This window comes from Fomitopsis serialis (assembly GCF_022376445.1).
Source record: "Fomitopsis serialis strain Sig1Antser10 chromosome Unknown B0H18scaffold_1, whole genome shotgun sequence".
Taxonomy (NCBI): domain Eukaryota; kingdom Fungi; phylum Basidiomycota; class Agaricomycetes; order Polyporales; family Fomitopsidaceae; genus Fomitopsis; species Fomitopsis serialis.
The window spans coordinates 342,848-364,161 of NW_025954961.1; the positions used below are offsets into that span (position 1 = coordinate 342,848).

At 58.3% G+C, this 21,314-nt stretch overlaps 10 protein-coding genes across 10 annotated transcripts; 3 read left to right on the plus strand and 7 right to left on the minus strand.

Annotated features, from left to right (window-relative positions):
* Positions 1-110: 110 nt before the first annotated feature.
* B0H18DRAFT_965691 (Phosphoadenosine phosphosulfate reductase family-domain-containing protein) lies at positions 111-1,625 on the minus strand. The gene is made up of 4 exons (XM_048043276.1): positions 1,349-1,625; positions 1,063-1,215; positions 640-1,008; positions 111-579 (listed from the first exon to the last, which is right to left on the minus strand). Exons 1-4 carry the CDS (start codon positions 1,478-1,480, stop codon positions 496-498), a joined length of 738 nt encoding a protein of 245 aa, XP_047900939.1. The 5' UTR covers positions 1,481-1,625; the 3' UTR covers positions 111-495.
* Positions 1,626-3,404: 1,779 nt separating this feature from the next.
* Positions 3,405-4,413, minus strand: B0H18DRAFT_1080910 (uncharacterized protein; the record flags this gene model as incomplete). The annotated part of the gene is made up of 3 exons (XM_048031299.1): positions 3,405-3,512; positions 3,545-3,766; positions 3,841-4,413. The coding sequence occupies 3 exons, from the start codon at positions 4,411-4,413 to the stop codon at positions 3,405-3,407; spliced, it is 903 nt and encodes a 300-aa protein (XP_047900940.1).
* A 2,971-nt stretch (positions 4,414-7,384) lies between these two features.
* B0H18DRAFT_965704 (aldehyde dehydrogenase domain-containing protein) lies at positions 7,385-9,039 on the minus strand. The gene is made up of 8 exons (XM_048043277.1): positions 8,981-9,039; positions 8,915-8,921; positions 8,719-8,851; positions 8,469-8,644; positions 8,343-8,416; positions 8,134-8,284; positions 7,675-8,078; positions 7,385-7,600 (listed from the first exon to the last, which is right to left on the minus strand). Exons 3-8 carry the CDS (start codon positions 8,815-8,817, stop codon positions 7,542-7,544), a joined length of 963 nt encoding a protein of 320 aa, XP_047900941.1. The 5' UTR covers positions 8,818-8,851; positions 8,915-8,921; positions 8,981-9,039; the 3' UTR covers positions 7,385-7,541.
* Positions 8,719-10,007, minus strand: B0H18DRAFT_965708 (uncharacterized protein). Its single transcript, XM_048043278.1, has 9 exons — positions 9,945-10,007; positions 9,839-9,921; positions 9,693-9,732; positions 9,526-9,640; positions 9,404-9,431; positions 9,319-9,354; positions 8,981-9,182; positions 8,915-8,921; positions 8,719-8,851 (listed from the first exon to the last, which is right to left on the minus strand). The coding sequence occupies exons 1-7, from the start codon at positions 9,964-9,966 to the stop codon at positions 9,117-9,119; spliced, it is 390 nt and encodes a 129-aa protein (XP_047900942.1). The 5' UTR covers positions 9,967-10,007; the 3' UTR covers positions 8,719-8,851; positions 8,915-8,921; positions 8,981-9,116.
* Positions 10,008-10,150: 143 nt separating this feature from the next.
* B0H18DRAFT_1132920 (ribosomal protein S5 domain 2-type protein) lies at positions 10,151-11,742 on the minus strand (the record flags this gene model as incomplete). The annotated part of the gene is made up of 6 exons (XM_048035568.1): positions 10,151-10,548; positions 10,601-10,675; positions 10,717-10,821; positions 10,874-11,381; positions 11,440-11,581; positions 11,643-11,742. 6 exons carry the CDS (start codon positions 11,740-11,742, stop codon positions 10,369-10,371), a joined length of 1,110 nt encoding a protein of 369 aa, XP_047900943.1. The 3' UTR covers positions 10,151-10,368.
* Positions 11,743-12,128: 386 nt separating this feature from the next.
* B0H18DRAFT_4409 (uncharacterized protein) lies at positions 12,129-13,896 on the plus strand. Its single transcript, XM_048038116.1, has 4 exons — positions 12,129-12,332; positions 12,393-12,474; positions 12,535-13,734; positions 13,789-13,896. Exons 1-4 carry the CDS (start codon positions 12,252-12,254, stop codon positions 13,860-13,862), a joined length of 1,437 nt encoding a protein of 478 aa, XP_047900944.1. The 5' UTR covers positions 12,129-12,251; the 3' UTR covers positions 13,863-13,896.
* Positions 13,897-14,200: 304 nt separating this feature from the next.
* On the plus strand, positions 14,201-15,062 carry B0H18DRAFT_4344 (uncharacterized protein). Its single transcript, XM_048038086.1, has 5 exons — positions 14,201-14,471; positions 14,573-14,584; positions 14,637-14,709; positions 14,779-14,841; positions 14,897-15,062. Exons 1-5 carry the CDS (start codon positions 14,373-14,375, stop codon positions 14,947-14,949), a joined length of 300 nt encoding a protein of 99 aa, XP_047900945.1. The 5' UTR covers positions 14,201-14,372; the 3' UTR covers positions 14,950-15,062.
* Positions 15,063-16,194: 1,132 nt separating this feature from the next.
* On the minus strand, positions 16,195-17,358 carry B0H18DRAFT_1080899 (TFIID-18kDa-domain-containing protein; the record flags this gene model as incomplete). The annotated part of the gene is made up of 3 exons (XM_048031297.1): positions 16,195-16,874; positions 16,934-17,141; positions 17,194-17,358. The coding sequence occupies 3 exons, from the start codon at positions 17,356-17,358 to the stop codon at positions 16,195-16,197; spliced, it is 1,053 nt and encodes a 350-aa protein (XP_047900946.1).
* A 294-nt stretch (positions 17,359-17,652) lies between these two features.
* On the minus strand, positions 17,653-18,952 carry B0H18DRAFT_866798 (fumarylacetoacetate hydrolase; the record flags this gene model as incomplete). The annotated part of the gene is made up of 8 exons (XM_048039812.1): positions 17,653-17,881; positions 17,932-18,046; positions 18,103-18,166; positions 18,222-18,423; positions 18,473-18,498; positions 18,560-18,741; positions 18,799-18,880; positions 18,935-18,952. 8 exons carry the CDS (start codon positions 18,950-18,952, stop codon positions 17,653-17,655), a joined length of 918 nt encoding a protein of 305 aa, XP_047900947.1.
* Positions 18,953-19,130: 178 nt separating this feature from the next.
* Positions 19,131-21,286, plus strand: B0H18DRAFT_965731 (cell division control protein 14, SIN component-domain-containing protein). The gene is given in 7 exon segments (XM_048043279.1): positions 19,131-19,282; positions 19,335-19,491; positions 19,540-19,626; positions 19,679-19,803; positions 19,853-20,133; positions 20,209-20,562; positions 20,582-21,286. 7 exon segments carry the CDS (start codon positions 19,232-19,234, stop codon positions 21,135-21,137), a joined length of 1,611 nt encoding a protein of 536 aa, XP_047900948.1. The 5' UTR covers positions 19,131-19,231; the 3' UTR covers positions 21,138-21,286.
* Positions 21,287-21,314: the final 28 nt, after the last annotated feature.

Here is a 21,314-nt window from a genome sequence, read left to right on the forward strand (position 1 = left end):
TGGCAGCTTTACGATAGGCAGGGAGCGCGGCACGGCGCAGACGCACGTTAGGGCGATCGGGTCCATGGGTGACCGTGCTTGCCTGAGCGCCGCGAGGGCTGGAGGAGAAGGGAGATCAGGTCATGGTTGGCATTTATAGTGATCCACCAGCGGACTAGGAATCGGTGCTCAATGTCAGATTCCCCGGGCCCTTAGCAGCCACTACCGTGCCGTAGCGCGGGCATGACACTGCCTCCGATGCCGGGGTAGAGCAGGGCTTCTCGATTGGATGTTGCGGCGTGGCGTGGTGATCACAGACCCTCGTGGAAGACACACATGCGTGGAGAGGATCATCTCAGCGCGCTAGGGTAGGCGCACAGGGAACATGAGCATTCAGCAGCTGAAGACTTGGAGACGGACAGAAGTCATGTTCGGATTACAATACACACCGCATTCTACACATCGTGTAGTCCAGCAGGCAGGGAAGGAACCTCACAGCGCGCTATCTACGTGTGCTCAGGCACTGGCCTCTACCGCCGGAATGGTTGCGGGAGCAGCTTCGTCGGGTCGGACCCCGTCTTGTACTTGCAACTGCCCGAGCTGGGATACAATGTGTTCATGATTAGCATCGACTTTTAGCGACCATCCGAATCTACGTACCTTCTTCTGGGCAGCTGCCTTCATGGCGAAGTAGTCAACATGCAGGCCGCACTCGGTCTTCTCCTTCTTCCCTGCCCAGCGACCTGCTCGCTCCCCTGTATCGCCCTCACCGCTCTTGACGGTACTATGCCAATCTCCGACGCTGCGGTAGCCTTGGTCTAGTAGCTTGTTGCGTGGGACGTTGTTCTCCTTTATGTACCATTCCACGAAAGGGAACGTCCATGCAAACAGTGGGTTGAGCTTGAGCAGACCAGTACTGTCCACCTCCAAGGGGAGCAAGTTCGCGCGATCGGCTCCTTGTGAGGCTCGCCGACCAGTAATGATTGACTTCACGCCGAGCTCCTCGTAGGCTCTCCGGGCTGGTTCAACCTGTGAAGACAACAGATGAGACCTAGCGTACCCGGACTGAGAAGCTAAACATACCTTAACCGCATAATCGTACAACGTCTCGTCTGTCTCCCACAGCTTCTCTCCGAACTTCTTCTCGAACTCCACGACCGTCTCACATTCCTCCGGCTTGTATACATGTATCGGAACGCCGTACCGCTTCTTGACTTCTTCCACCAGCTCCAGCGTCTCGGGAAGTGGTACAGTGTGTCAAGGAAGATGAGCGGTGGGGGGTTTGGCGTGATCCTCGAGAGCATGTCGATCGCGACGAGCCCCGTGAGCCGAAGGCCGTCGTCTGGTAGAGTCCCGGGAGATGGTCTACTGCCCATCGGAGGATTTGCTCTGGTGTTAGGTCGCGTAGGTAGGCATTGATGCGGTCGAGCTCGTCTTTCGGCAGGGGGAGCTGGAGTGGCTTGGAAAATGTGGGCGCAGAGGACGAGGCTTCACTTGACATGGTCTAGTCTCGTTCCGGTACAGTGGATACGGTTGAATGAGTAGCAGCCCAAGCTGACGCTGTAGAAATGGCGGAGATAGAGAGAAGTAGCATCTTCGCACAGACGGGGCGAAGCTGTAGAATAGGATGTTTGCACAATGGTGACACCATCGCAAACTGGGCGCTTACTACACCTGTATGATTCAGCAAATTCAACTCAGTCTTTTTCACATGTATTGCCGGTCATACTGAGGCTATACTGTACACATCGTGTCAAGCGAACAGAGCTCAAAAGGTGCGACAAGAGGCTATCATGCGGCGGACAAGCTGATCGAGACCATGGCAATTCCCAAACGGGATGCCCGTTACACGGTGGTTCAAAGTATGGACCCTACTGAGATGAGTGCAACGGAGAGTCACCTGTGCAAATACCCATCGACTGTGACAGAGTCCTCGGCCCCGAGACCCTGTCAAACGCATCGCACCAGATGCCTGTGGCTTGCAGTGACAAGAAGGTCGATGCCGTCGATCAGGACCGCAAGACGAAAGATTGACCACTGAGTGACGCGGGGAACAATTTCTGTAGGGCACGACCGCCCATCGATAGATGCTTGCAGCGATGCCCAGACAGAGACTCTATGCCGCGGACAGCGAGAAGTCCATGCAGAGCGCTGCAGGTGGAGAGCAGACCACGGTTCTGTGGCTCGGGAGATGATGGAACTGTTTGGAGTGGCCCATACGATCTATGTACAGCCGTCCCTGTGAAACGTTTAGCTTTAAGTACCTTCTAGAGTCTTCCACCTTCCGTGTCTATATGTGCCCGTAAAGTTCCCAGTCAGGATCTTCGTGCCTCAGCCAATCTCCGACATGGTCCTCGCATTGCCCCAATGCCGACATGGTAGTCGAGCGACGTGTATCTGTCGAGAAAAACGTCAACGCGGTTCGATACCGTCATTGAGAAGGTCAATGAGAGGGTCTAACAGTCATAAGGGCGCCAGGGAAACGCTGCCCACGAATGCCACGCGGAGTCCTCCACGGTGTGGACAGTTTGCAGTTGGCAACTACCAACACTCGCAGCATCCGCCATCAGGAAGAGAGTGCTCCGATTGCAAATTATTCGACCATCATTCGACGCTGCAACGCCGTACCTGGCGGTTACTGGTCGATGGACCAGAAACGCAGCACAGGCGTGAGCCGGGGGCGCGTTGTATGGGATATTGCTTGGCTTCGTCTTTGCACTTGTGACGTGTACATGGGAAGACTCGACAGCGTACACAGGAACATGGGTACTCACATGTGAAGGCGAGATGGACAGCACATACAGCGAGGCCGCAACTGTTGCGAACAACTCACTTGGTCGGGCCCCGAAAGCCTGCCACTGTCGCGAAGGCTCGCGCAATTGCCTCCTTCCAGGAATGATGCTCTGCCAAATCCTGGCAGATGTAAGATGTCGTGTTACGTGTGCTGAAGCTTATGGCAGCCGACGGTACTTTCTTGCGACGGAGTTTGCAATGCTGATCATCGACGATGTGGTAAGGAGGAGAGGATAAACGCTGAGCGCTAAACACATCGTTGGGACTGTAAGGCGGAGAAGACTCCGTGCGATGTTTCTGACAATGACATAGTTGAGCTTCTCCGCGTTCTCCAGTGTTAATGTACAGAACATTGTATTATGCTTCTCCTGGCTCAATTGTTACACGAACACGACTGCTCGCTCTACTTACAACCGTTGACGGACTACAGTGAAGTATACATATTATTACTAGTGAGGAACGCTACAGTAAAATCAAAACGCCCTCCTCGTAGGGCGTATCATAGTAAGCGAAGGTGGGGTTTTCTGTTAGCAGAGCCAATGGCTGGAGACAAGGTCCTGAACAAATCCAGCGGCCAGCGAAGGGGTAGTAGTAGTAGTACAAGGCGCGTTTGTCACAATATCCATGTGCCCTTACCGCGCCGGGCCTACAACCAACTTGACCTTCTCGTACCCATCCTGGCTCGAGCCCGCCGACACGAGGCCCTTGAACATATACTTATCCAGTAAGTAATCCACCCGCTCACGCCTTGGTTCCTCTCCAGAGCCTCCACCGACGGGTACGTACGGCACCTCCGAGTGTACGCCCGGGACACAGCGACCTCCTCCGACGGGTTCAGGCGCTTCCACTCGACCTGCGTGATACGCTGTTGCAAGTGCCGGTGCAGCGCAATCAGCACGTCGCCGAGCGTGATCGGCGCGTCATCGCGGGATACGAAGGGGATCGTGAGGAAGCTGCCCCGATCACGCTCGTGCGGCTCGAGCTTGAGCGGCCACTGTGGAATCGCGTCGTAGTGATGGTCATCTTCCGGATGCCCGGGTACGTCGCGGGCTGCGCGAGCTCGTCCACGCTGAGTCCGATCCCCGTAGGCTGTCCGCTCGCGGACAGGTGCATGACCCGGAAGTCGTGCAGGGAGAGATCGAACGCGACCGGCGGACCGCCCCGCTGTTCTCCGTTAAGGAGAGGGTGCAGTTGTTGCGACGGTCGAGGACTGGGGTACACCCACGGAGAAGTATACATGGGGTAAGCAGCGCCCGTAGCCCATCCGGGCGCAGCAAGGTTACTGTCGGAGCCCCTGCGGTGGTGACCAGGATAGGCAGGCGGGGATAGGGTAGTCATCGGAGCTATAGGCACCATGGCTGGAAGAGCCGTGTATAGCATCGGTGGAGAGGGGAAGGGCGCCGGATTCGGTGGGGGTGCCATCCCGGGCATACCTGCGTACCAGGATGGCCTGCGCTCTCGCCGAGGAGGAGGGGGACGAACATCATCTTCGAAGTGCACGCGACGGGGGCTGCCGTAAGGCGATCCCAGTAGATCTGCAGGGGGTATCAAGGGCGATACTTGCGGACTGATAAACTGAGGAGGCAGGTAGGGGGTGGCATATGCATATGGGTATTGTCCCGGGTAGTATGGGTAGGCCATAACGTCGTTTCTAGTCGTGAGGGGTTCCGATGGTGTTCTTAGCCAGGACATGATCGATCCTCACCTTAAATAGTCTATGTGAGGGGCGACTTGCCTTTTCAGAGGAGGGAAGAGCTGTGCAGCGTAGCACTTGGTCGGGACGGGCCTACGTGGGCAAGGCGGCGCAGGGACTTGGTTGTGCCCGCCCGCACAGCAAGAGCGGACATTTATTCAGATGCGGCGGGACAGCGCTACTGCCATGGGATGTCATGCCAATTGTTCCATGCCAGGTTACTGGAAACGCAATCAGCCATGGACGCCGAGCGTGATCTGTTCCTGATGAGCATCAAGCAATCTTCTGTATTGTGACGCTCTGCATCGATCCTCAGGCCCGATGAGTTCGGTTTTTGGAACAAACCCTACTTGGTCACATCGCTACATCAGCCAACATGCGGCACTGATGAGTCAATGTGGTCTACTGCTTTCTTTGTGACTGCTGTGCACAAGTCACACGAGTCAAGAGATACAGTATGGCGCGGGTAATGTTACAAGTACGTACTTGTCCACGGAGGCATCGCCACGCCCGACATCGGTGGTAACATACGCACCAGGGCGCATCAGGTAGTCCCGGCGCACTGCATTCAAGCCTTCAACACCGCTTCGCCAGCCGACGTACGTGTACTGCTGCCAGTGGACTCGAGGTCAGATTCAATGGGCCCTGTTGAGAGAAGCGGACGAGAGCAGGATTGTGGGTCCACCAGGAGTCGCTGCCAGTAGCTGCCAGTGCGCGAGACCGAGAATCAGATCACGGCGCACGAGTAACCGCCACCTGCTGCGCAAGCGTGTGAAACAGTGCCGCAGGGGCGCATCAAATGCAGGCGTCGGGCTCGGGGTGAGCCGCCCTGTGTGGCCGGCGTCATGTCGACGTGTTGTTTCTAGGACTACAGCGCGCAGACGTTGCGCAGACGTGTACGGTGGTACGCAGTACGCGCTGGATGCGGCTGTGAAATGCTCTGGTCCCGAACGGTCCTGCCCTTTCGAGGCGGTTCGCCCGCGGCGCCACGAGCCTCGGTAGGTGCGACGTGCGAAAATGTGGACCACAATGATCCCATGTCCAAGCGGCCTGGTTCGGGGAACGGAACTTTAAGCTGCCTTGATACCACCCGAACATCTGTGCTTCAGGAGCCAGCCGAAGGACTGCGCGACACTCGGATAGTAAAGACTTGTCGTCTGAGCCTATTCCGAGATCACCGTCATACCCGTCACTTCATTCATTAGTGAGTTTTACACCAATATCGCCCCAGAGAATAACACCTTCGACAGAAAAGGCCATAGGACGGGCCACTAATAGTGCACGGCATGCTGGTCGATGCACCCGTCGCACCGTGACGTCGACGCAAGCCAGGGGCCTCAAAGCACTGCAGAAAATTGGGCCTCTGGTGCCACACTCGACGGATTCGTTATGTGGACCAAGATATATCTACAAGTCCTGCGTATCCCCCGGAACTTCGGGCGATACGCTCAACAACCGCTTCTCAAGTGTCGCGCTGAAGTTTCGATGGTCCACCCCGATCGTTCTTAATTCTGGAGAAATTCGCTAGCGTTCCGGGTTCTCTGGTAACTTCACAAGTCCGGTTCCCGGCTCTCAAGAACCTTATGCACTGCATATTCGGGACGGATGAACCTGGACGAGGGCCCGGTTTCGTTGTTTACAGCTCATTCCATATTGCTAGACCCCCGCCCGGGAACGCGTGCACGGCCGGAGGGCGTCAGGCCTTGGTCTGGCTTTGTTCTCAGGCGACCCGCGCGCACTGCCGGTCGACCTCGGCTTCAAACTTCGGGCTAGTTCGCCCTCGCCACTGCTCGTCACGTTAGAATGTTGACTGGGGCACAGAATAGATACCAAGGCAGACGAACCCCGCCAGTACACAATACTCGGTGAGGGTCTAGCAATATGGAATTGGCTGCAATTCCGTTGCACATGTGCCGCCGACATTTGTGTGGACTTTACCGATATGCGGAGCAAAATGCAGCACAGCGTTTGCCGCCAATTCGTACTCCTCTCGGCGTGGCCTGAGTAGGTTGTTTCCGTGCCCCGCGCTGCGTACTTCCGTGAGTAGCCCCTCTGGCCAGGCTCTCCGCCGCGGAGATGCCACAGTTTCAGACCTTACTCAAAGTCGCTTGCCTTAATCCACTCCCCCAAGTCATCCCCGATTCTCACTGAAACCCGGAGGAATACGACCCACACCGTTCGGAAACAAGACAGCAAGCCGCATATCAAACTGGCGGCAAGGGTTCAAGTTCTATCGGCGGCGTCCGAGTACAACTTGGACCAGAGCCTCCCAGACTACTATCGAGAAGTTGATACCGAAGTCCACTCATCCTCGCGAATTCAGGCCGACTACTAGCAGCGCGAGTCCGCTGTCCACTATCGCACCATCTATGTGGACCCGGTCCTATTTGGACTGTATATTTCGCTGGCAGTCCGAGTCGGCATCGGCGTGCGCTCTCGCTGGGCCCACTCCTCTCGCGGTCCGGATACACAGTGTGGATTGCCAGTGGATCGCGCTTCGAGGTCCACCCATTCACGCAAGCTCAGAGTTCAATCGCCCTCGGACCTTGACCGGTGCTCGCAGTATGGCTATGCGACGATGAATGAACTCCACCCGACCATGCCGAAGGGCAGTATGGCATGGCATGGCACTCCGGTGCATGTCGGTGGACACACTTCCTGGCCCACCCATTCACTGAGTCGGAGTTCAGCGTTAACGTTCAACGTTCAACTTCCACGCTCGGATTGTGGCCTCGTATAATGGTGTGCAACGACAAAACATCAGAACCAATACACGTGCCCCAGATACGTTGAAGAACAGAAAGTCTTGAGGCCGAGCTAAACTCTGCTGCATTGCGTCCACACATTCACTTCGGCGGACATTTCTCTCGCATCAGCCCACTTACCCTATCATTCAGTGTAGTGTCTCACAGGAAGCAATAGTACAACGCAGACATCCGATACAGTTGTGACAAGAGAACTAAGCATACAACAAAGTCGTACTAGATTCGATTTCTGGATCCGAAGAGCGAAGAGCATCAGAGTGGGCCGTCCGTCGTCAACATTGTCCAGTCGGCGGCACCCATCTCCCTCCCGCTCACAATCCTCCAAACGCGACAAACTTGGTGTTCATGTACTCCTCATCCCATGCGCGCCCTCGCGCCCTACAAACAACCAGCATCAGCCCCGCTCACCTCAAACCGCCGCCCAAGCAACACGCGCGCACTCACCGATCCCGCTCTCCTTCACCCCTCCAAACGGAATGGCGACCTGGCTGATCAAGCCTGTGTTCGTGCCGACCATACCCACCTCCAGCGCCTCCGCGACCCGCCACACCCGCCCGACGTCGCGCGAGTAGAAGTAGCCCGCGAGGCCGACCGCCGAGCGGTTCGCCCACCGGACGACCTCCTCCTCCGTCGCGAAGCGCGTCAGCGCCGCGAGCGGCCCGAACGTCTCCTCGCTGTTCACGAGCGCGTCCGCGGGCACGTCCGACAGGAGCGTCGGCTGGAAGAAGCTGCCCTTGCCCTCGACCCGCGTGCCCCCCATGAGCAGCTGCGCGCCCCGCGCGAGCGCGTCGTCGACGTGGCGCTGCACTTTCTCGATGGCCTTGTCGTGGATGAGCGGGCCGTGCGTCCTGCGGGGCGAGGAGTGAGCACCGGGGCGAGTGGAGAGGCTAGGGAAGGACGTACGTTCCGTCCTCGAGCCCGTTCCCGACCTTGAACGCGGCGACTCTCTCAGCCAGTCGCGAGGCGAAGTCCGCATACACGGAGTCCTGCACGTAGATCCGGTTGGCGCACACGCACGTCTGCCCGCTGCCGCGGAACTTGCACGCGATAGCACCTGCGCGACAGTCTCTCAGCCACTTCGACCCTCTCACCCAAGTACACCAGTCACCCACCCTCGACGGCCGCCGGTATATCCGCATCGTCAAACACAATAAACGGCGCGTTGCCACCCGCCTCAATCGACATCCTTCAAGATCCCGCAGTCAGCCATAGCCACACACTTCTCGGTGGACACGCACTTCTTCAAGCCCTTCGCGGCCATGCCGTACAGCAACTTCGCGACGGGCGTGCTCCCCGTGAACGTGACCTTCCTGACCGTGTCGTTCTCGCACATCTCGCGCCCGACGTCGACGACGTTCGCCTGCGTCGTGACGACGTTGATCACGCCCGGCGGGACACCCGCGCGCGTGGCCAGCTGTGTTCAGTGTGCAGCGTTGGATGAGCGTGCCCGGCCGGATCAGCAGAGGGAGAGGAGAGGACGATGCGCACCTCTGTGAGAGCCAGCGCGGAGAACGGGGCCTCGGGCGGCGGCTTGATCACTGTGGTGCACCCTGCTGCGAGGGCGGCGCCGAGCTTGCGGGTGATCATCGCGGAGGGGAAGTTCCATGGGGTCAGGATAGACCTGTAAACGACGGCGGGTTCCCTTAGTTTCCGTCTTTCTGTGGATGGTGAAGCGCATGCTTACACGACACCTGCGAGGGGCATCGGTCAGTCGCCCAGAGGTATGGATGCAAGTGAAGTCGAGACGCACCGATGGGTTGTTTGATGACGACGTTGCGGATGTGCGGGAATGGGGACGGTGCCACCTCTGAAGGATGCGTCGCACGAGAATTATGGAGGTAGCCGAACTGCCGCATACCGCACCTCCATACGTCCGGATCGCCTCCTCAGCTATGAGCACAGCAGTTTAGCGGGGCGTCGTGCATCGAGATGCAGTCTACCATACCGAACCACTAAGAAGACGCGTTAGTCCAGCTGCGTGGGCTATCGAGTGATTGGACAGACCTCAATGAAGGATGCCGAGTATGCGTGCTCGCCCTGTGATATGATTGTGAGTATATGCGCACGCCATGAGGGCATTGGCCCAACCTTCGCCTCCGCAAGTGGCTTTCCGTTCTCCAATGTCTTTATAACTTCAGACACACGAACGCCACAGGCAGCAGCACGAGCGTACGATGATGCGAGCGAGTCCTCCGTGTTCTCTGCATTAGCGCATAGAATTCATGAGATATCGTGTCGTTGCTTACGTCGTCAAGAATTAGGCTTTCGTCCGTAGTGCACAGGCGAGCGTCACACCTTCGCGGTTGTCTTGCCCCACGATTGAACGCGCGCGAAGCGGCGTCGATGGCCTGCTTCGTCTCCGCGAGGCCCATCTCGGGGACAGTGCCCAGCTCGCCCTCCGTCGCTGGGTCTGAGAGCACGTCGTGAATCCATGTGCAGAGGTGCAAGAGAGGCGCACGCACTGTTCACTTTGATGACACCGCCGTCCTGGGCGTCGACCCACTTCCATCGATGTAGCCTTGGTGATGGATAAGCGATGCATCCTTGACCCCAAACTACCTCGACGACCCTGTGAGTGTCACACTGTGGCTGGCAGACTGGAACGTACGTTCGCTGCGGACGTGCTGGCCATTCTGTACGCGATAAAGGTGTTGGCGAGTGATCTGGACTTTGCGGGGGATGTGGTGGTAGCTTGAAGGCGGCAAGGGCGAGACGGGGGGTAGAAGAGAAGGCCATGCCAGTGGCGGCTGTGGGAGGAGGGCAGCGTTGGGCGTTGGAGCGTCCGAGGTGGTCGTCGAAGCAAGGAGCGGCCGGTGTGGCCCATGACCTCGCGCATGACTTCATCTCCTAACCCTAGACTTGGACTTCCCCCCGCCGGCCGTGTGCTGACGGCAACCACTGAGAATCGAAGGCAACTTGGCCCGTTTTCACTGCGCCCCACTGCCAACGCCGACAGTCTGCAGACACAGTCAATTGTATGCGCCATCTTCTCTACCCACGAACGTTGCTTCTGCTGGGTCGCACTCTCTACGCACCGCACGGACCCTCGTACCACGCCGCTGGCATCGGTGCATAATTCCGATGAGTACGCTCAACATCCGACGATACACGAGAGCAATACATAAATTAGATGCAAGTTCATTTATGTGCGCCCCTCCCTTTCTTTCTCCCGCTCTGACTCTCCGTCGCAGGTGCATCCAGGAATCCGCCGAGCTCTAGCGCGTTGCGTGCAGCCTGGTTGATATGCTTGAACCGGTCCGGTCCCAGATGTATCCCACCATAGTACCGCGTCACCACAACCAGCACGTTCTCGACGTCCTATGCATTTCGTCAGTGGCAGAACCTCGCTGAAAAGCATAAGCGCACTGACAAGGATCTGGAGCAGATGTGCCAGACGGCCTCCCGCGGCGGTCTCACCGTCGTCATCGTTGTCTACGTAAACGCCCTCAAAGGCTGCAGACCGACAAGGACGATGGTACGACTGACCTTGGTGCAGGTTATACCCACTCGACACCGCCAGGAATTGATGATAGGATGTGCTGCCCTGGCTATCTTCCGATCCGACATGAGGTGCGCGAGGATCATCGGAACCTGCAACGCCCATCATCACCCTCTGCACGGACGCACATTCACTGACACGAACCTGAGATGGATGCGTTATTCGACACGCGCGCCCAATAAACACGCTCTTTCTGTCCACGATCGGCTCCGCGACCGTGAACTCCACACCCTCTGGCATCCTCGCCTCAGCTTCACTCTGCTCCGCCCTCCGTTTCCTCTCATCCGCTTGAATTCTCTCCCTCTCCTCGTCCCGCTCCTCCACATCGTTCCGCCCCTCCGCACGCTCGTCCTCCCTCAAGATCTCCCCGGCCTTCCGCTCGCTCATCCTCTCCTCCAGCCACCGCACACAGGCCTCCCGGACCCACTCCACCCCGTCGAACACGCATACGCCGCCGGGCGCCCACTCGACGCCGTCGCGCGAGATGTACGTACGGAGCACGGCGCCGAAGAGCGATGCGTCGACGCCGTACGGCCCGACGTACCGCGAGAGGAGCTGCAGCTGCGGCGGGGAGGAGGCGGGGTAAGACGGCGGGAGGGAGACGAGCAGAGTGAGCGGATGCGATATCGAGGAATCCGAGGATGGTGAGATGCTACGTCCTCGCACATCAGCACGGTCTCAGGTCAGGCACCCTCGCAAACTACACGTACGTGACAGTGACCTCGTACCGGATCGTCCCGCGCTCTCCGCTGTCCACACCCCGCCTCTCCTGCCCGCCGCCGTTACTGTTACTGTCAGAGTCATGTCGCCCCCAGGGGCGGACCGCGTCGTCGCCGTAGATCGACTGGAGAGCTGCGCGCAGCGTCACGGTGTGAGGGCACGGCCCGGGAGGAGGGAGGACGCGCGCGCGCACCGCCTAGTTCTGCCGCGAGCTCTTCGCGCTCTGCGTCAGCGGAGAGGTGCTCGATCAGCGCATCGAGAGTGGGGAAGTGCGGAGAGGGCGTGCGGGACATGCTCGAGTGTGTTCGATGGAGGCTTTTGAGTGTGAGGGAATGCTATTCAAGGTTCTCGTGGTGATAGTCTGCTGTGGTGCGTGTGGTGGGCTTAACTTCACAGGTCATAGACGTGCATTCGGGTTAGACTGTGAGTGAGGTGGTTTTGTACGGGACCGTCGTACGAAGTGACGAACGGACCGGGGATTAGGGCACAACTCGAGGTGATCAGTCACTAAATAAGTACTGTGATCGAGCCTCGCAAATCACAACGTGACCGATATATAGTTAATAACTCTGATGGACTTATCGCCTCGTCTACAAGCTTACATTACTGACCGGCTGAATATAGCTTACTGTCGGTATTGATCAGCATCTATCACTATCGCATTGATATGATTCGCCGCCGGTCCCGGACTCTCATCCCCATCTCTCTCGAGTCTGTAGCTTGATTCTAGCTCTCTAAGCCGATGGGTTGTAATTAGATAACAGGCCTTCCACCTTCGTAGCTCGCTCTTCCAACGTGTATCATGGCCGCCAGCCAGCCAGTGCGCGTCATTGTACGCCTTCCGTACCACCGTCCCGAGGACCCGCCACCCGACCCTCCTCGGGTGCGTCTCCCGCAATGCGTTCTATCCATGCACGAGCACTGATCACACATGAAAGTCTAGGTAGAATGGACGCCAGAGAAGGAGCACATGCTCTGGGAGGTCGTCGACAAGTCGACCGCAACCCAGGGTGCAACCACAGACTGTGAGTCCATCACCGCCCTCCCAGCCGTACCACGTTCCTCACCGCTCCAACCACGCTCAGGGGAGGGCCTCGCCGCACACCTCCAGGTGCCCATCCCGTACCTCATCCACCGCACCCGCACCCGCTTCGAAGAGGGCCTCCGCGGCCTGCAAGGCATCCGCACGGTCTCGACGCCCTCCGCGCCCTTCTCGCCCGCCACCCAACACCCGCCCGCCGCGAACGCCAACGAGTACTTCCCGCGCCTCCCCGAGGTCGCCTCGCGCCGGCTCTCCACCTCCGGGAACGCCGCGCGCCCACTCGGCGTCCGCGCGCGCCTCAGCTCGCTCGGCAGCCTGCGCGCGCGGCGCGGGTCGCTCGTGCGCAACACGAGCCAGCGGTTCTCCCTCGTCGGGCAGGCGACCATGCATGGGCAGGCGAACGGGAACGGGAACGCGCAGGCGTCGGGGAGCGGCGCGGCGCAGACGAGGACGTCGAAGAAGGTGTCGTCGTCTTCGACGCTCACGCTGCAGGGCCTGCGGAGGAGCCGCGGGAGCCTGCATCGCCCGCTGTCGCCGACGTCGTCGCATGCTGCGTCGGAGGCGGAGGCGGACGGGATGGGCGACGACGAGGAGAGTGACGGGAGCGACGAGGACGAGGCGGTGCGGAAGGAGGAGGAGGATGAGCGCGAGGCCGAGGCGAAGGAGCTCGAGCGCAAGCTGGAGAAGTTGCAGAAGATGATGACGACCGACGCGCTTGGGCTGGTGTCCTCGCCTGCGACACTCAGGGAGAGGGACAAGGGCAAGCAAGTCGCGGACCGAGGGCGGACGCGTCCGCTGTCGTCGTCGATGGCGTCGCTCTCGAGTGCGCAGCATAGCGCGTCGCGGAGCCAGCAGAGCTTGTCGAGTCTTAGTTCGCGTGGCTCACCACAAGGGTCTATTCCGTCCATCCCCTCGTCCCCACCTCGCGCGGAGCCGCAGGCACGGAGATATTCGTATGCGGACACACGCGTGCCGTACTCGCGGAGGTACGAGGAGTCACTCTCGCCCACGTCCCCGTCGCCTCGCGTGGCATCCCCCATTCCGAGGCACCTCAGCCCACCGGGACAGTCACACAGCCCACCCGCGTTATCGCCGAACCGGGCTGTAGGGCAGACATATGTGGGTAGGACACCGCCCCGGAGCAACGGAGGTCAGGGTTGGCGGATGGACGTAGGAACTCCGGCGAACGGGGGCAGAGTGAGCTCGCAAGGAAGCGAGGCGTCGAGCTTCAGCGACCTGAGCGGTGCGTATCGTCGATGCTGTGGATCGTGTTCTGTGCTGACGGGCATTTGTGCAGATGCTAGTTTGTCGGCGTCTGCGCTCGAGAGTGCTCTGGCATCGAACATACGGGGCAATGGCTCACGACTGTGAGTGGACCACCGGCCTATACTTCACGAATTGTATTGACGAGTCGATGCCGCAGCTCCTCGTTTCGTAGTCACCTTACGGGAAGGCGGAATGTACGATAGCATATCCGGGTGGGCTCCGACACCGCCATAGTCTCCGATGTGTGTACAATATGAATATGTGGGGAATGAGCTGCATCCACAGTCCACCTGTAGCACAGTGCCTTCTCGCACCTTCGCCACGTACGACGCGTCGCGGGTACAGCATTAGTCAGAGCGCGGACAGAGTACGCGTCCATGTACGCGCAAGCTTTGTCGAGCAGTATAAAAGGGACCGCGGTGACCACCCAGCCACTAAGTACGTCAACTGATTTCCTGGAAGCCTCGGCGATCTAAATAGTCTCGCCCGACCCTCTTGCCTTTGTACGTCCACTACCAGTGGCACCACGCTTCCCGACCTACCACCACTTCATCCTCTTTCCTCGCATCGCAAGAATACCCTCTATTGTTGAAGCCCAACTGGTGGTATCTGAGCATGGAGCTCACTTTTGTAACCGACCTCGGACAGTCGTTCGTGGTCGAGATCGACCCGAACATGGAACTGGAGAACGTCATGGCCCTGCTTGAGGCTGAGGTGAGTTGCAAACGCGTCTCGCTCTACCCAGTCAATCTCATATGCCACTCGAACTCTCCATCTGCTCAACTGACTTGCGTGCGATGCCCGACGTCCGCTAGTCCGATATCCCGGTACAGGACCAGAGCATCTCTTACGAAGGGCGTGAGCTGAGCAATCCTAAAGCGACAATGGCACAACTGGGTGTCGGAGACAGCGCGATGTTGCTCCTCCGGCGGAAAATCAACGTTGCAGGGAGGTATGTGCCCAGTATCGTCTGATGTAGCGATCCCCCAGACATCCATATTCTCACAGGACAATCGAGCAGGACGCCGAGATGATGCGGTTACAGCTCTTGGGGGACCCCGCGGTCATGACTCAACTGCAACAAGTACCTCCTCTTTCCCTACGTCTCGCTTTACCACTACTGACTTAACATCGGCCAGACGAATCCGGAACTCGCTCATGCCGCACAGACGGACCCCCACCGGTTCGCTGAGCTCCTGCGGCAAACACGTTCGCGGCACGTCGAGGCAGAGCGAGAGCTCGCTACGATGGAGGCGAACCCCTTTGATATCGAGGCTCAGCGCCGGATAGAAGAGGCGATCCGGCAGCAAGCGGTCATGGAGAACCTTGAGCATGCGCTTGAGTATTCGCCTGAGGTCTTCGGTCGCGTGACGATGCTTTAGTACGTGTGCTTTCCTGTTCAGTCCGCCACGTCGTTAATGAGGTGTAGCATTCCCATTGAGGTCAATGGACATCCCGTGAAGGCGTTCGTGGATAGCGGCGCTCAGTCCACCATCAGTGCGTCCACATGTTGTATCTCGTCTCCGCGCTATTGACCTTCCCCCGCAGTGAGTCCGGAATGCGCAGAGGCATGTGGGTAAGGAACATTCAGGGCTATGGCTATGTATTTCCCGATTCTGACTGTGCATCCCCACCCACAGTCTCATGCGATTGCTAGACCGCCGCTTCGCCGGCGTCGCCCGCGGTGTCGGCACCGCCCAAATCCTCGGCCGAGTTCACAGTGCGCAGCTGAAGCTCGCCGACCTCTACCTCCCTTGCTCCTTCACCGTCATGGAGGGCCGCGACGTCGACCTGCTCTTCGGGCTCGACATGCTCAAGGCGCACCAGGCGTGCATCGACCTAGAGAAGGACTGCCTCCGGATCCAGGGCCGCGAGGTGCGCTTCCTCGCTGAGCACGAGCTCCCCGAGAAGGCGCGCTCCATGAACGCGGGCCTCCCTTCGGACGAGGCGTCGGCAACGTCGGCTGGTGTCGCGCCCCAGGCCTCGGGCTCAGGATCTGGTTTGGCGGCAGCGACACACTTCCCTGGGTCGGGCCAGACAATTGGGCCTGCACCAGCACCGGCTGTTGTTGGAGCTGGGCGAGGGCAGCCTCCTGCGAGGGCGCAGAGCAGGCATCCTGAGACGGCGATCAATACACTGATGGGGCTCGGTGCTACTAGAGAATTGGCCATACAGACTCTGGACGCGGCAGGCGGCAACCTGGACGTCGCGGCGTCGTTGCTTTTCTAACATGTAGAATGAGTTCGAAAAGGTCGGCTTGAATGCATGGGACAAGTGCGGATCGAATCCAAAAGCTGTGTTGTACAATATGTATGTCTAGATATACAGCAGTGCCAGAATACAAAGGGACTTTGGAAAACACACAATACATAGCTTATGTGTACTCGATAATGATAGCAGAGCGACGGCAAGACAACCAAGGAATCTGTGAAACAAACTAGATGAGGCTGACAGTAGTCCGAACAAGGCCCCCTCTCCAGTTGCGCATGCCGGCTGAGCGCCGATGAGCCCAGTCGGTCTGCATCCTCCCGAATGCATCCTGAATATGTTCTGGTCGGAGGGCCGTACGCGCCTCGGGAGGTGGAAGGAATAGCGAGCACGTCGGAAGCGGTGGGTCGCTATCCCTGTCAGGGGAGTCCTCCCTGCGCAACCGCTTCGAGTCCCCTGCGAGCCCGCCGACGGCCTTCCGCTTGCCCAGTACGGGCGACGCAGCGTGCACACCCTCGCGCAGGTATGACTCCTCGAGAGACTTCTTGACTTCCAGACCGGCGATTGTAAGGGAGCGGACCATCTCGAAGGCGAGGAAGCCGACGATGTCGACGGTGTCGTCGTTCTGCTTCAGGTCGAGCGACGGCGGGAGGTTGAGGAACTCGCGGAAACGCTTTGCCTTACGGTAGGTGAAGGAGGCTTGTCGGCAGTCGGAGTAGTGCTGATACTCTTCTCGTGTCATCTGCCGTGTTGCATCGTCGGCTTCTTTGAGACGCAGGACGGAGGCTTCGTGCGCCTCGATGTCATCCTCGTCTTCCTCGTCGTCTGTCTGTAGGACGTCTGCGTACATGGTCATGATTTCCCAGGGCAGCTTGATTGTGATCTTCTGGGCCTTGGCCGTAAGCTTGTCTGCGAGGCCCGTCCTGTCAGGCCTATTGTGTTGACAGCCACAGGTCGTGGTGACGTACCGTCTGCTCCGTCCTCCAGGTTCTCGACCTCAACACCACCACCTCCATCTCCTCCAGAGTCCTTTGCGTGCTTCCGCACGTCCTTCCAGGATAGATATGTCCTCAGCCGATTCACCTTTGCCCGGTCATGGCGAATAAGGAAGATGAGGTCCTCTGCGGATAGGTACCGTGCGCCCCGGCGCGTAGCCAAAGCCCGTGCCTGCACAATCTGCAATCTCGTTGGCCACAGACCACCATCTCCACCAACAGAACGCACTCACAAGCTCAACTATTTGGCTTCGGATGATATCCTCGACCAGGTTTACAGTTTCCGGGTTCGGGTCCTGCACCTCGCCAAAGACGAACATCATCTGCGAGATCTCCTGTGAATACTTGTATTCGCGCGTGCTCGCTGCGTCCGAGAACGCCTTCTTGGACGTGGACATCTTCGGCGGGGGCTGGGGAGCGGGAGTCTCTGCGGGAGAGCTCGCGTCGTGCTCTCGCCCTCGGGAGGCCATGGCGGGTAAAGGTAAAGAGGGTGCACGTGGGAACGCGACGCGTAACGCGTGACTTCTTCGACTGACGCGTACCCCGACGCGTTCTGATTCTCGCGCCCCGCGCCCCGCCTTACCGCCGCCCTTGCTCGTTTCAGGTATTCAGTGCTCACACTCAATGACATACCACACTGCATGAGCAAAACATAATGCACAGTGTATAACATAGCCAAAAAAATACAGCTCCTAGAGCTTCGCCTTGCCCGGCGCAGCCTCCTCGACAACCATGTTTGCGAGCGTGCCAATGCCGCCGCCGACGTAGGTCGTCATGTAGTCACCACCCTTAAGGTAAACAGGAGGCTTCTTGACAAAGCCAACACCGGCCGGTGTTCCTGTGAGAATGAGAGAGCCAGGCAGGAGTGTGGTACCCTGCGACAGGTATGCAATTGTCTGCTTGACATTGAAGATTTGAGCACTGGGACAACGTGAGGTTGCGTATGGTAAAGAAGACGAGGCACAACGTACGAGGTGTTGCCATCCTGGACAGTCTTGGCGTTGACGACCGTCTTCAAGGGCAGATGTTGTGGGTCAGGGATGGCGTGGGCAGCGACAATGCATGGCCCGAGAGGGTTGGTATTGTCTTCAAGTAGCATGTCAGTAGCATGACAGGGCCGAAAATAGCTGGGATATTCTCACCGAAACTCTTCGAGAAACTCCATTGCCCACCACCAGCAGTCATCTGGTGCTTGCGGAACGAGACCTTGTTTCGCGCTGCTTTAATAACCGCACCGCCTTGTCATCCTGTGAATACGCACATCGTTCGCGCCGGTGTAGCCCAGGACATAGTCAAGGGCTTCCGCCTCAGAGACATCCTTTGCCGCTTTACCAATAACGATGACCAGCTCGACCTCGTAATCGGGGAGATGCTCCTCAACAGGTTGTGCGAAGCGTGGGACGGTCACGAACGAGCCCGGGCCGATGAGAGTAGTCGGAGGTTTGTAGAAAATCACGGGAATCCTTTGCTCTGTCAGTACATCATCGCACGTTGCAGGCGCGGGGATCTTACGAGGGCTTCTGCAGGTTCGCTTCCGCCTGCATAGATCATGGGTCGTTAGATGAAGGGCAAATGGGGTTGGGCGGCGGCCGTGCTCACCGCGTGGTCGGCGTAGTTGAGACCCAAGCAACGCACGACGCCGCCTACTTCGTGGCGAGCGAGGGGTGCGAGCAGCTCCTTGACGGTCAACACGTTCTGAGTGACCTGCGAGCCAAGGTCGGTGACAGAACCGAGGATCTCATACGCCTTGATGGATTGCCGGAGCTGGGACGCCATACCGACTATACAGCGGCAGTCAGTCGATGAGCACTGACATACCAAAGAACAAAGAGACGTACCGTCCAGCTTTGGATCCACGGGCTCACCGAGGTGGACGTTCCCCGTCTCGGCCGCTATGAAGCGAATCAAGCGGGTCCATTGCTGCACAAATGCGTATCTTAGTTCACGCCTCCGGAAGGCGGTCGGTCGACGTACCGTTCGGATGGGGGCCATGATGGTGGTTAGAGGGAAAGCAAGGCTGACCAGCTGTCGTGTGAAGCTGGCTTACATCGCCCGCAAATACGGCGGAGCTCCGCAAGCTCGCGTTGTCGGACTCGCGCGTCCTACAGCGATCGGTCACGGGACACCTGTTGCTGGGAGGCGCGACGCGTCTGTTACGTAATAAGCGATACGATCTCGAACTGCCACAAACGCGCAGCTGCAGCATTGTGCGACTCAGGCGTGGACCCGACAAAAGACAAGGCCCATGTCTCTCTGCTGCAAACTGCGACCATGGACGACGAGCAGGCGATGAAGGACGTTCTACAGGATGCGCTGGACGAGGTCAGTGACTGGGACGGCTGTGCGTGGTCATGTTGAGAACGGTTGCCTGCAGCTGGTGTCCACGCGATCATCCTCGGCGCGTGTAGGCGAAGTGCTCTCCGAGCTGGAGCGCTTCATGGCCGAGTTGTGCTCACATCCACATACCGACCGGGAGGCCGCAGAGAGGCTATTTGTGTTCACAAGGTTGCAGGATACATTCGAGTGCAACGGTGCGTGCTACGACTTGACGCCACATATGTTATCCTAACGTGTTGCAGTTCCTTCTCGTGTCCTGCAATGGATGGTATCCGCGCAAAAGCGTTTGGAAGAGGTCACTAGCACAAGCAAACCCTCGTCCGAGTATCGTAAGTGTACGGAGCACTTCGGCTGCCCCAGACTGACGATTATTGTGGATAGATGACCGCAAACGCGAAATCTCAACCATATCAGGACAACTCGTACAAGCTCTTTCGATTGTTCAGGGTGTGACACTCACACATAAGGGTAGCAAACGATTTCTAGGGAGACAATATGCTATGGAGGTGTGTGAGAGGTTGTCTATAGACATGGCATATCTGACGGAACTAACAGATTATGCTCAATCTGCTCCTTACATCACGACATGTACCATGGGCCACATCCTTGAAGGATAGCGATAAGGCTTCGTCCTCGTCATCCAAAGCGAATAACGACGACAGCACCCCGTCACATAACGTGAATCCCGCTTTCATGCACCTTACGTGCGTCGCTCTGGACACCTTGCTTTGCATTCTCGTCGATGCTTCCCAATCTCTCCGAGTCTTCGAAGAGCTGAACGGTGTACAGCTCGTTGTCAAGCTCTTGAAGCGGTCTGGCTCACCGAGAGAGATCAGGTCAGTGATATCACGCGACCACTTGTTCCAGAGATGTGTTGAGTGACATCGGTCTCTGTCACTTTGTCTGGGTAGGATGAAATGCCTAGAATTCCTGTACTTCTATTTGCTCGACGAAACTGGCGTATCGACGGCCACCTCGCCCAATGACATATCCCAGTCAGAGGTCGAGACCCCCTTGGACAGCGTTTCCACCTCGCCAACATCACCTACCGATCGATATAGTACACCCCACCGCTCTGGCCCATCCATATCTAGCATAGGCTCCAGAGACACATCCGGCTCCTCACTATTCTCCGCCGCTTCGTCTGTTTTCACTGCAGCGACCTCACTTCCTTCCGGACAAAACACGCCAAAGCCCTCAGCGTACTACCCTCGGACACCGAGTCGCCCACTCCCGCCCCCCGCGCTCCCCCACACCTGCGGCTCGTCTCGTTACCCCACCGAGCCAGCGCCCACAGCAGCGAAACCTCATGATGCTCAAGAAGGACGTGGACTACACGCCGCAAAGCCCCAAGAAGGCGCAAATAGCTGGACTGGGAGTGGGCACGCCTCGGTCCGCGACGCCGATGCGGACACAGTCCAAGCTCCGCGCAGCAGAAGACTTACTCTCATCCGAGGCATCCGAGACGGACGATAACTCTGACCCTCTGAGGTTTCCCCCTACCACACCGCGCCCGAAGGTCGCCGTGTCTTCGCTCAAGCGGGCAGAGTCCACGCCCTTAGCGGCATCTTCATCCGAAGCCCCAAAGACCCCCGTGCCGCTGAGCAAACACCGTCGCGCACGGAGCGAGCTCGATGTGCTCAGTACACCGGCCGCGGCGGGGACGCCCACTCAGGGACGGGCGACGTCTTCAGGAGCAGTGCTGCAGCGTGCGACACATCGGAGGGCGACACACGCGAAGACGACAGAGGAGAAGAAGGAGCTGTTGGGTACACTGCTCGGCAACGTGGACGCGTTGGTAGCGGGTGTGCGACAGCAGGGCATCTGGGGATTGGGATAGGTATGAGGCGTGTGTTGGCTGCACAAGGACATTGATAACGAGCATGGTCGGATTTGTGAGTCTGGATATCGTCGTACTTGCTATCGTTGCTGTCTCTTTGTTGTGCAGAAATCTTATGCTAGGCATAATTGCGTGATAATCATTCTAGGTCACTTCAGTGCACATTGCATTCCTTCC

Coding starts and splice junctions, on each gene's coding strand:
- B0H18DRAFT_965691 (XM_048043276.1), bottom strand. CDS start 1,480: ATGTCAAGTGAAGCCTCGTCCTCTGCGCCCACATTTTCCAAGCCACTC. Junction 1,009..1,062: donor TGTACGATTATGCGGTTAAG/GTATGTTTAGCT, acceptor TTGTCTTCACAG/GTTGAACCAGCCCGGAGAGC. Junction 580..639: donor AGGCAGCTGCCCAGAAGAAG/GTACGTAGATTC, acceptor ATTGTATCCCAG/CTCGGGCAGTTGCAAGTACA.
- B0H18DRAFT_965704 (XM_048043277.1), bottom strand. CDS start 8,817: ATGATCACCCGCAAGCTCGGCGCCGCCCTCGCAGCAGGGTGCACCACA. Junction 8,285..8,342: donor TATACCGGCGGCCGTCGAGG/GTGGGTGACTGG, acceptor ACTGTCGCGCAG/GTGCTATCGCGTGCAAGTTC. Junction 7,601..7,674: donor GGTGAAGGAGAGCGGGATCG/GTGAGTGCGCGC, acceptor GTAGGGCGCGAG/GGCGCGCATGGGATGAGGAG.
- B0H18DRAFT_965708 (XM_048043278.1), bottom strand. CDS start 9,966: ATGGCCTTCTCTTCTACCCCCC. Junction 9,733..9,838: donor CCAGCACGTCCGCAGCGAAC/GTACGTTCCAGT, acceptor CATCGATGGAAG/TGGGTCGACGCCCAGGACGG. Junction 9,641..9,692: donor CGGTGTCATCAAAGTGAACA/GTGCGTGCGCCT, acceptor ACGTGCTCTCAG/ACCCAGCGACGGAGGGCGAG.
- B0H18DRAFT_4409 (XM_048038116.1), top strand. CDS start 12,252: ATGGCCGCCAGCCAGCCAGTGCGCGTCATTGTACGCCTTCCGTACCAC. Junction 12,475..12,534: donor CCAGGGTGCAACCACAGACT/GTGAGTCCATCA, acceptor AACCACGCTCAG/GGGAGGGCCTCGCCGCACAC. Junction 13,735..13,788: donor GAGCTTCAGCGACCTGAGCG/GTGCGTATCGTC, acceptor GCATTTGTGCAG/ATGCTAGTTTGTCGGCGTCT.
- B0H18DRAFT_4344 (XM_048038086.1), top strand. CDS start 14,373: ATGGAGCTCACTTTTGTAACCGACCTCGGACAGTCGTTCGTGGTCGAG. Junction 14,710..14,778: donor AAAATCAACGTTGCAGGGAG/GTATGTGCCCAG, acceptor ACAATCGAGCAG/GACGCCGAGATGATGCGGTT. Junction 14,842..14,896: donor TCATGACTCAACTGCAACAA/GTACCTCCTCTT, acceptor AACATCGGCCAG/ACGAATCCGGAACTCGCTCA.
- B0H18DRAFT_965731 (XM_048043279.1), top strand. CDS start 19,232: ATGGACGACGAGCAGGCGATGAAGGACGTTCTACAGGATGCGCTGGAC. Junction 19,283..19,334: donor TACAGGATGCGCTGGACGAG/GTCAGTGACTGG, acceptor GGTTGCCTGCAG/CTGGTGTCCACGCGATCATC. Junction 19,627..19,678: donor CAAACCCTCGTCCGAGTATC/GTAAGTGTACGG, acceptor TATTGTGGATAG/ATGACCGCAAACGCGAAATC.